The sequence below is a fragment of the Penaeus japonicus genome, unplaced genomic scaffold (assembly GCF_977035675.1).
Source record: "Penaeus japonicus unplaced genomic scaffold, GWHDUDI00000001_assembly GWHDUDI00000004, whole genome shotgun sequence".
In the NCBI taxonomy this organism is placed as follows: domain Eukaryota; kingdom Metazoa; phylum Arthropoda; class Malacostraca; order Decapoda; family Penaeidae; genus Penaeus; species Penaeus japonicus.
The window spans coordinates 25968678-25981177 of record NW_028234406.1 but is presented as its reverse complement, the minus strand read 5'-3'; the positions used below and the strand labels follow the sequence as shown (position 1 = coordinate 25981177).

Below are 12500 nucleotides of genomic sequence, written 5' to 3'. Positions count from 1 at the left end.
CCTTCGTCTACTCCCTCCATGTTGTATTTATTGTATTTGTTTACAAAAGTACACAAATACAAAAAAAATACAGTTGTTTTCTGTCCTCCCATAAAATTGTAATACTTCTTTCACACTGAGCATAAAGAAGATAATGAACTGAATTGGACCTGATTTTACAATCTTATTCTCCTACAACATTGATGAAACTTATCTATCAGATGTGACAATAAACTTGCCATGTTGTAAAGAAGAGAAAACGAGTATCAAAGGACTAGAATGCAGTTTTTACCCATTGGTAAATACAGGTACAGGATGATATTGATGAAAATACAAGGCCATATGACATAAGACAGTCTCAATGCTAGGGCATATTTACCAATAAAGTCTGTAATGCCTTGTATATATTTACAATGAAGAGATATATAATGTCTGTTTAGGTAATGTCTGACTGACTGTATTCATGTTTGTACCATCCAGCTTGCAATTTTGTGTATTGCATGTCTCTTGAGTGGTTTATGGTATAACTTTGTTTGATTTTATATTTTTATTTATTTATTTATTTATTATGATAAAGTGTTTTCAAATGGAGCAAAACCAGTGCTATTTAGCCAATACAGGTACACTACAGTATTCTATATAGATATTCAACTTGTTAATGATAGGGCGATTTTGGCTGCGCCTGGACATTTTGCCGGAGTATTTTGAAATGGGCAGTTCTAATGCCATGGGCTATTTCTACACTGTAGTGCAACGAGCCACTACATGCACAATTACCTGGCAAGATCGCCAGTCAAGCCGTGAATGTCACGTCCTCTGTTGGTATGGGGTTGATAAAACATTTGAAGTTTGGAAAATATTTTTGTCTCAAATGAGTGATACTAACCCATTGTAGATGGGGATAGATTTACTTGATTTACACAAGTGCCACCTATATGACACACAAGATAAGTTTTATTTCAGAGCAAGTGAGTTTCATCTGATGTACCATGACTTTTGAAGCTCTTTTTAGTTCATTCATTATAATACTTAGGCCATATTTGTGTTTTACTCCCTTTTGAGACTTATATATGCCATCTTACAGTGTTCATCAATGTGGCAGTACACTACAATTGTATTCTAGGGTCATATCAGCTCATTATATTCTTATACTCTGTGTTCTTTATTTGAAGACAAAAAGCATCTTATTTGTTTTTGAATTTACCCAAATACAAAAGAAATAATCATCCCCAATGTAAATAAATTAACAGATGGGGAAGAGTAGAGTCCTGTGCATACACAATTGTGAGTCATACTAGCATAGGGTTAAATTGCAAACAGTGCGTTATTGCTCTCTGAAGATAGTGCTTGATAAAAATGAAAGGGCACCCTTTAAGTCTCTCTTTCCTGCAGGTGATAGGAGAGAGTGGTTGCCATCTATGTTTGGGATTTTAGACCTAACCTATTTTGATGAATGTTATGGCAATTATGATAATTATAATTGCAACTGGCATCATGTCACTAAAAAGAGTTCTTACTCAAAGTAAAATAGAAATCACAGTGATCCACTCTCCCTTAACCTATTTGCACCAGATGATGTGATATCACGTCATCTGAATATTTTGCTCCCACTGGATGACATCTTATCACATCATGATCTCTCCCTCTAAATGTTTTACATCGTTATGTAAGTATATACTCATGGGCGTTCCATTTGTATATACACATTTCTTCACTTGTGAAAATAATGTAAAGAAATACAAAAACCTCTTATCACCCTGTTGAAAAGTGCTCTGAGAGGTACAGTGTGGCTTTGTGCTTGGAGGCTGTGTGCGCTTATTATCTTGTCGATGGGAGGAGCATTAGGCGAATATGCCATGATGACTAATTGCATCAATGTGATACCAATAGTTCTCAGGCCAAAAGCTTGTTAGGCATGTATGTGGTGTCACCAGTCTATAATAGGTTAATGGATATTTGACATCAGTCTGAAGAAACCGAAAATATGATGTTAACCCATTGCCGACGGTGGATAGATTTGCTTACACAGGCTCCAGGATGAGTTTTATTTCTGATCGAGGCAGCTTCTGCAACATAACTTGATTTTTCCCACTCCCTTTTCGTCACTCATTGTAGAGCTAGAGACATTTTTGTGTTTTGTTTTTTTGTGTGTTTTACTGTTTTTAGAAATTTATATCTGTCATATCACAGGCTCCATCAATTCTGCAGTTGACTAAAATTGTAGTTCAGGGTCCATATCAACTAATTTTTTTTTCTTTATACTCAATGTGATAGAAGTATTACTGTTTTAGGGGGGACAAAAAGCAACTTTATTTTTTCGTATTTCTGTGCTGTCACGAACAAACACGAAACTTATAACCATCCAAAATGAAGAGGTAGGGAAGAGGAAGGAAACTTGTGCTTTTGACAGTGAGTGCCACAATAAAAGGCATCCCTACTGGCACAGGGGCACATTGTAGGCATTGGGCATGGTGTAAGTCACCTTCCTCCTCTCGTTCTGCCTGCACATCTTTCATCTGCGGTACTTTAGAGCAAGAGGTCGGCAACTTGTGATGTGCCATCCCTCTATAGAGATAGTGCTTGCTAGAGACCGTAGATGGGTGCCATTCAAGGCTCTCTCTCCTGCTGGTACTAGAAGAAAGTGGTGCCATCTAGGTTTTGGAAGTGAGTTGAAACCCATTTTGCTTATTACCGCCGGCACTGTTCCGTTTTTGCATGGCGGTATCGGGTTAACTTCAGGTACAATTCACATTGACCTACATCACAAAAAGTATTGTGGATGGTAAGTACATGATTGTAGATATGTAAATAATTTTTCATTTTGATTGTTATATAATAAATAATGCATTTATCTTTGCAGATTGTAGACACTAAGCAAAGAGAAATATTAACCAAGGAGAGAAATGCACGCATAATGACAGAACGCAAAGCAGAAGAAGCTGCTGCCCTACGATGTGCTCAAAAGGATGACCCGAAGTGGCAGCAAGAGCTAGAGAATCAACAGCGTGAAGAAAATGAACGAGCAAAACGAGCAGAAATGATGCGGTTGGAACGGAAAAAGGTAGTGATTTTTCAGTTTAGATCTATTCTCCAAATTTGTTAATTTTAAGATTTTAAGTAGGTAATTATATCCCTGTTGGCAGAAATAGCACACAGAAAGGGCTATAAGCATTGCCAATACCATAATCCTATTTCTTCAACCCAAAAGGAGGCAGAGTCTCTCATCGGCCACAGGACACACTCAACGCGTGCAATCTTTGAATCCTGCAGCAGTGGTAGCACCTCCCAACCATCACCCCAAGACAGGAACCGTCCCCCCCCTCGCAAGTTAAAGGAATTCAAGCCAGTGAACTCCCCTGCAAGGTAGGTCATTAGTCTCAGATGGATATTTGATGTGGCTGACTTTGGTTTGAATTGGGAAGAAATTTGAATAGTTATTCTAATATTTATTAGCAGACATACATACATGTGAAATATGTAGATGGATTTATGTATGAATAATTACATGTTTATATATTCCCTCCCTCCTTCCCTTCTTCCATCCCTTCCTCCTTCCCTTCCTCCTTCCCTTCCTCCTTCCCTTCCTCCTTCCCTCCCTCCTTCCCTTCCTCCTTCCCTTCCTCCTTCCCTTCCTCCTTCCCTTCCTCCTTTCCTTCCTCCTTCCCTTCCTCCTCCTCCCTTCCCTTCCTCCTCCCTTCCCTTCCTCCTTCCCCCTCCTTCCTTCCTTCCCTTCCTCCTTCCCTTCCTCCTTCCCTTCCCTCCTTCCCTTCCTCCTTCCTCCTTCCCTTCCTCCTTCCCTTCCTCCTTCCCTTCCTCCTTCCCTTCCTCCTTCCCTTCCTCCTTCCCTTCCTCCTTCCCTTCCTCCTTCCCTTCCTCCTTCCCTTCCTCCTTTCCTTCCTCCTTTCCTTCCTCCTTCCCTTCCTCCTTCCCTTCCTCCTTTCCTTCCTCCTTCCCTTCCTCCTTCCCTTCCTCCTTCCCTTCCTCCTTTCCCTCCTCCTTCCCTTCCTCCTTCCCTTCCTCCTTCCCTTCCTCCTTTCCTTCCCCCTTCCCTTCCTCCTTCCCTTCCTCCTTTCCTTCCTCCTTCCCTTCCTCCTTCCCTTCCTCCTTCCCTTCCTCCTTCCCTTCCTCCTTCCCTTCCTCCTTTCCTTCCTCCTTCCCTTCCTCCTTCCCTTCCTCTTTCCCTTCCTTCCCTTCCTCCTTCCCTTCCTCCTTCCCTTCCTCCTTTCCCTCCCTCCTTCCCTTCCTCCTTCCCTTCCTCCTTCCCTTCCTCCTTCCCTTCCTCCTTTCCCTCCCTCCTTTCCCTCCCTCCTTCCCTTCCTCCTTCCCTCCCTCCTTCCCTTCCTCCTTCCCTTCCTCCTTCCCTTCCTCCTTCCCTTTCTCCTTTCCCTCCCTCCTTTCCCTCCCTCCTTTCCTTCCTCCTTCCCTTCCTCCTTCCCTTCCTCCTTCCCTCCCTCCTTCCCTTCCTCCTTCCCTTCCTCCTTCCCTTCCTCCTTCCCTTCCTCCTTCCCTCCCTCCTTCCCTTCCTCCTTTCCTTCCTCCTTCCCTTCCTCCTTCCCTTCCTCCTTCCCTTCCTCCTTCCCTTCCTCCTTCCCTTCCTCCTTCCCTTCCTCCTTCCCTTCCTCCTTCCCTTCCTCCTTCCCTTCCTCCTTCCCTTCCTCCTTTCCTTCCTCCTTCCCTTCCTCCTTTCCCTCCCTCCTTCCCTCCCTCCTTTCCCTCCCTCCTTCCCTTCCTCCTTCCCTCCCTCCTTCCCTTCCTCCTTCCCTTCCTCCTTCCCTTCCTTCTTCCCTTCCTCCTTCCCTTCCTCCTTCCCTCCCTTCCTTCTTCCCTTCCTCCTTCCCTTCCTCCCTTCCTTCTTCCCTTCCTCCTTCCCTTCCTCCTTCTCTTCGTCTTTCCCTTCCTCCTTCCCTTCCTCCTTCCCTTCCTCCTTCCCTCCCTCCTTCCTTCCCTCTGTCCCTTCCTCCTTCCCTTCCTCCTTCCCTCCCTTCTTTCCTTCCTCCACCTCCACACCACACACACACACACACACACACACACACACACACACACACACACACACACACACACACACACACACACACACACACACACACACACACACACACACATACACACACACACACACACACACACACACACACACACACACACACACACACACACACACACACACACACACACACACACACACACACACCACACACACACGCCACACACACACGCCACACACACACACCACACACTCACACACGCACACACACACGCACACACACGCACACACACACCACACACTCACACACACGCACGCGCACATACACACCACACACTCACACACACGCACGCGCACTCACACTCACACTCACACTCACACTCACACTCACACTCACACTCACACTCACACTCACACTCACACTCACACTCACACTCACACTCACACTCACACTCACACACTCAGTTAGCTCAAGGTAGGATATGATAAACAGCATAGCCAGAGTCTAGCTGGCTGTATAATCCCTGATAACTTTAGGTGGTACAATGGCTTGGAAGCATTGCTATTTGTGACAAGTACATTGTATGTAAGATTATTATCATGGTTACCTCCTGATTCAAGAGGAGGTTTTTGTATTTCTTTACATTATTTTCACAAGTCACAGAAAATGCAATGCCAATGAGTTCATACATACGTAACTATGTAAAATGTGTATTTAGAGGGAGAGATCATGATGTGATAGGATGCCAACCAGCGGGAGTGAAATATTCCCATGATGTGATATCCAACTGTATTCACGAATTTGTAGTTGTTCAATTAGTCTACGTTACTTCAAAAACAGGATGAGAGGGATTGTGTATTTATGTATAGGTCTTCCTTATTTTGTGTGTGTATATACTATACATATATGCATATCTTTAATAGATCATATATATAGATTATATCTATACATATTTCATGTAATTATATACATAAACTTTACATTCCTGACTATAGCTAGCATTCATTTAAACCATTTGCGCCAGTTGACGTTGTATCATCAGGTCGAAAAATATCCCAGGACCTGGGTGAAGTCCAGAGATGTGCATTTTCTCACCGAGTTCCGGGAGGGGGAATTGTGACGTGCTGAAACGACAGCAATAGATCACTAGAATGTTCTCAAATATAATAATTTTACATAATTTCTTAGACTCTGTTACTTTAGTTTAGGTGTTTGAGTGTCATAAAATGAGATATAACGTTAAAAGAATGATGTCACAGAAAACTATGTGATATTGATGACATCATGGTAGTTTCTGCTTCTTGATCGGTTGAATAAAAAGATCTGAGCCAAGAAATAAAAAACTACTAATGCAATACTACTTCTAATTTATTGATTACCGTCATGTCACGTCACGAACTATATGTACATACTCATATGTACGTGTATGATTATTCATATTATTGTTCTTTTCGTTTTGGTAAAAAAAGAATAAGTATAAAACACGTTTTTTGAAGAAGAATATAGGCATAGTTCAATAAAATAAAACTAAAGAGGCATTACTGTAACATGTTTTTGGACTAAAATAACTCCTCTGAACATGGCAATATTATTATGTGCATTTACATTGTAGACGCATTCATGAAATCAATAAGAATAGGACGGGTGAAAAACGCTTTGAGAAGATCAGTGTGACCTCGCGCAGCAAGAAAACACCCTGGCATGAAGCGTCGGGCGCTTGTTATCTTCCCGGCGTAAGCAGGAGTAGGCGAAAATATGTCCCGTCGTGAATGGGTTTAATCTCTTTCTCTTTTGAAAAATCTGCCAAGAGGTAAACCAACTCAAAATCAACAGAGAATCCATGTGTCCATGATTACTTTCTAATACTTTTGCCGCAATTGCAACGACTTTGCCATGACTTTGCCAAACTTTTGACACAAAAATGTGCTACTAGAGTACCAATTATGCCATGTCATGTACATTTGGGACTTAGAATATAGCTGATCATATCACCTGGTGTGAATGGATTAAGACTTTGTCTGGCTATAGAGAACCTAGAAGTCTAGCTTTACAATATAAATTCTGATTTTCATTTTACTCTTTCCTAGCAAAATGCTTAGTATTTTGCTTCAGTGTGGATAGAAGGGTATTATAATTGACCAATTTTGCCCACTCAGAGAAGAGAGCGAGGGAGGAACTTCAACCCCAGGCAGAGGAGTGGCTGCACGCTGGCCCCCTGCTGCTGATTCGCCACAGCAACAAGTCACGCCTAAGCAACAGAGAGGTGAATATCAATGGTGGCTCTGCTTGCGAGGCATTTACTTCCTTCAATCCTTATCATTCCTCATCTGTGAATGGTTCTGCTTGTCTTATTAGTTGGGAAATGTTCTAAATGAACAGATAGTTTGAAATTTTTCTACTTCCTTTGTCTAGAACATTTGCAAATGTTATTATTCTTGTGTTGAATCCTCGTTTAGACAGTTCACTCTTCAAAAAAAAAGGGAAAAAAGAAAAAAAAAATTAATAGTGAGAATAACTTATAGATTGTAAGATAAAGGACTTGCTTGGTTTGCAGTTAATACTATGGGATCAGTCAGTGTAAGCACACCAGTCCAGTCCATTGTTCCTGCAGCATCCACGCCCCCTGCTCCACCCAGCAAACAGCCTCCAGACTCGTCCCAACCTCAGACGGTAAATTTGGAATTAATTCTTAGCTATGAGTGGTTACTTTTTATAGCCTTGTAATGGTTGTTTAATGATTCCTCTATTTGTATCTGTTTCTTAGTTATTGTTTTATTTTGTTTAACTAATGCCTCCAAATGATCTCAGGCAATCATATTGTTGTCATAACTTGCTTAGATATTGAATTAGTTTGATTTTTTATTATTTTTTATTAGTCTGCATCTTTAGAACAAGAAAGCAAATGTTTGGTATGAATATATATCAATTTTTAATGATAGTAAATGAAATATGCATTAACTTTATTATCCCATTGATGCCAAGAAGTTGCAGTCTCCACTATGCTTGTGTTTTATTTGTTCATTATAATTATGATTATTATTATTTTTTTACAATGTAATGGCATCATTAGCATTTAATTTACCAAGACAAAATTATGGAATTGGTTAAATAGATGAGTAATAGATCTAGTACTTGACTTCTTGATGAATAAAAAAAAATATGTATATATATATATATATATATATATATATATATATATATATATATATATATATATATTATATAGATATATATATATATATATATGTATATATATATATATACATCTATTATCTAGATATATATATATATATATATATATATATATATATAAACACATATATATATATATATATATATATATATATATATATATATATATATATATATATATATATATACATATATACATATATATGTATTTATATTATATGTATATGCATATATAAAAATATATATGTATATAAATATATATTTATATTTATATATGTGTATGTATATATATATATATACACACACACACATATATATATTATATATATATATATATATATATATATATATATATATATATATATATATATATATATATATATATATATATATATATATAATATTGATGCATATGTATTTATATTTATATATTTATGTATATATGAATATATATATATATGTATATATATGTATATATATGTATATATGTATATATATGTATATATATGTATATATATATATATATATATATATATATATATATATATATATGATGTTAATTTATCTATATATTTAGATAGATATAGATATATAGATATACATATATATATATAATATATATATATATATGTGTATATATATTATATATATATTTATATATATATATTTATTTATATGTATATTTATATATATATATATTTATATATATATATATTTATATATATATATATTTTTATATATATATATTTATTTATATATTGTGATGGGTATAAGATGTGTCCCTACTACGACCAGTTTGTGTAAATTGTATATATCCTAAATACTAACACTATTTGTGTAATTGACACGACGGGTCCCGTCCCGGGCACCCGAATATGTTGCGAGCAGAGATTGATCTAATTCCCACACATAATATATAAAGGGATGATGTTAAACACGGTAGCGAAAACATTAACAATATATTATAAAATCAAGATATATATATAACATTATTTACAAGGGAGGCACGATATATATATATGCAAGGGGGAAGCTAAGCCTATCGCAAAGCTAATAATACCTGAGCTAAAGATATATCAATAACCCTAATATAAACACAACATTAAGGAAAACACAGACAATGCACAGTATATGAAATAAGCTAAGTCACTAAAGGCACTAAACACTGACTCAACCTGGAATCCTGAGGAGGAGGTTTTCTCGACTTGAAGGTCGAACTAATTCTGTCTAAATCTATCAATGACCTATTTTGAGGAGGATACCGGGTCAGTACGAGGGGCAGCGACAATTCTTCTAATTGGTCAGGGAGCTGCCCGATCCGGCGGTGATTGGTCCACGTGGTAATGAGGGCATGACCTAGGCCGCGGTCAACTGGTCCGAATGCCCAAGGATGATGCAGCTCGGGACCTAAGAAGAAATATTATCAAGAGGGAGTCACTAAAATCATATAACATGGAAGTTTAAGTTTTAGATTAAATTCCTATAGTAGTATATATATTCGTATACAAATAAGACTTTCATATCGCTCGACCACGTTACCCCAAATCGTCCCGATTTGGTAAGAAAATTAGATATAACGAAAAGAGAATGCCAAAATCAGCGATACTTAGCAGAGAAAAAAGGAGATCCGTGATCAGTGGAGCTCTTGAAAATATACGAAGAGATCAGGAAATGCCGTGGCAACGTCTCGATTATTGCACAAGATCACACGGTTGTGCAATCAGTGCAGGCTTCGAGATGGGCTGCACTGGTTACAGGATTGACACGTCTGGTTGACATGCCCTTCTGCATCCATCACTATCGTATCTGAAAAACTTTATACACGTAACTAGTGCATACGATAGTTGTAGAGGGGACAGGGTAAAGGGCGTAGGAGCAGAAATGATGCAGATGCATGTTATAAGATAATGGGTAATAGTAGTTATGAATTAACTAGCTGAAAATAACATGCAATATAAATTGAACAGATATCAAAAGTATGTATACAATAATTGCATTGCTAATTATTAACATATTATTATGTCATAATGTTTAAAGACAATTTAAAAAAAATAGCAAATAAGTTATGCTAAGTTATAGTATATACTCATAAATTGGTATATCCAGTAATGGTAAATATAGTACAAAAAAATACAAGAGTACGACTTGCGAATAGGCATCGGGTGATGCGGTAACTTGCTCGTAGTGCGATGCAACCAACACGCGACCAAGCTCGAATCATCAGCCGTGCAAGTCCGGTATCTGTTTAAGATCAGACTGGGGAAAAAGTATTAGGAGTCCTGGGTTGCAGGATGAACCCGAGAGTTGCAACAAGGCAATGGGTTGACTGCATCAGGAACCGTATACAGCATAGAATGGTCCTGGTAGTCGACAGATATTAGTTACCAGCAGGAACTATCTGCAAGGTATAGCGAAATTAGTATTCCATATTGGAAAATAATCATATATGCAACATAATCATATGATTTGGCAATAACAAGAAATAGGAAGTATTTACCTGAATTCATGTTATTTGCTGACAATACTTACGCAGTAGCAGACCGGATTCATCGAGGGATGAACTATGTGAAAAATATGTGTCTGCTGTGATAACAGAGGAGTATGCAAAAATGGTAAGTTAAGATGTAGTTTTCCATTTACTAACTGAGTCTAGTCCTTCGGGGAGTGAAGGCACGGCACATGAGCCAAGGTCAGTAGCAAATTAGAAAGAACAATGTAAATGTGTATGATGCATGTAAAAAAAATAATAGCCAAATTACCAACCATATCTAATCCTTTAAATAGGCGTGACCAGAAGTCAAGATTTGAGGCAAGGTGGGTAAAAAAAAATATCATGAGTATGCATATGAAAGAAAAAAAAACTAATCCAAATATCAACCGAATCCAGTCCTTCAATGAATTAGAAGGCACGACATGAGTCAGATTGGATGAGACTGGAAAAATAAATGTTAATGAGAGCTGAAAGAAAAAAAATATTAATATAATATTGACCTGGAGGTCGTTCCGTTACGGAATAGGTGATTTACCTTGATTGACCATGCTAGTGGTCGGTAAGATCATGCGCCAAATTGAACTCGTCCCGTGGGGAAACGCTGTCTTAGCTCGAGAACAAAGATAAATATGATGAATTATTAGACTATGCTAAGATATTTCAATTGCGTGGCCGAACTCGTCCTTCCGAAATAAGGTGCGGCGTAATAGCCAAGATCGGGGCAACTGAAAGAAATACCATTAATATGTGCATAGCTAATAAAGAATGCGGAGTTAGCAAGCCTGGAACGTCTGATAAGTGATAAGCGCGCTGTCTCTGTTTGAGAGAATTAATTGTGACGTCAGGTTGTCAAGATCTCCAAAGGCGCTGCACCGGAGTGCGAAAAATTAACCCGTAATTCGCGGTTTATTCAATTGTGGTACCATAGATACGCGGGATTAGGGTGAGAGATGCATATGCAATGGGCGTCATGCAATGAAGGCCCGATAAGTGAGGTACAGTAGCTAGATAAAGGCAAGGTTAAGCTGAAAAGCTATAAAATATGAAATGATAAATAAACCTTTTCCTGACTGTCCTAGTGAACTTTTCGTTCAGTAATATCATGATAAGATATTTGGCGTTCCGATTGACCCATGAAATGTTTCGAAAGGTCGGAAACTCGGAGAGGCCTATGATGATAACAAATTGCTTAATGTTGTCGAAGCCGACAATTGCTTAAAAATAAAAATAATGACAATCATATCATACAAGGATTAAAGTTACTTGCAATTAAACAATGAAATATGGAAGCAACAATAATCAATAATGCAATGAAAATGCAAAGATAGTCGAATATGACTATACAATGAAACAGGAATAAAGCTAAGAAACGAACATGCATCTGTCAACATTTCTAGCTAAATGTGATGATAAATCATAATATGAAGTGATGAAACATGTTAAGATATGAAATAATTGTCATAGAGATTGAAATGAATTAACAATCATAAGTCCACAAAGTCATAAAAGTGAACAAAATTACCAAAACATATACTGTCGAATGTTGAGAAATGTATAGAATTTCACAAAGACAGTACAAATTGTTAATCCAATTATCGGATTACAAGATGACCGTTGTGAGGTCAGGAGTGTGACCATTGAACGATTCACTAATGACAAAGTATGTCATGTTACAGAAGATGCAGATATATAGTCATGCATTAAGAAATATACAAACGTATATGCAGACAATAAAATAAATGAAAATGTAGAGAAAATCATAGTAAGACACATATATAATTTTAATTGTCGCAACGATTTTCTTTCGAATTCACACGTGCAAGAATGACATAGGATAAGGTCACATACAG

At 37.9% G+C, this 12500-nt stretch overlaps 1 protein-coding gene across 5 annotated transcripts in view; it reads left to right on the top strand.

Moving 5' to 3' along the window:
* Abp1 (Actin binding protein 1) overlaps positions 1-12500 on the top strand; it is a 42288-nt gene that overhangs the window by 17530 nt on the left and 12258 nt on the right. For all 5 annotated transcript variants that reach the window (XM_043023835.2, XM_043023836.2, XM_043023833.2 and 2 more), the window contains 4 exons: positions 2840-3040; positions 3188-3342; positions 7124-7230; positions 7522-7637. In XM_043023835.2, coding sequence (XP_042879769.1) covers positions 2840-3040; positions 3188-3342; positions 7124-7230; positions 7522-7637 — 579 coding nt within the window. The remainder of the gene's footprint in view (positions 1-2839; positions 3041-3187; positions 3343-7123; positions 7231-7521; positions 7638-12500) is intronic.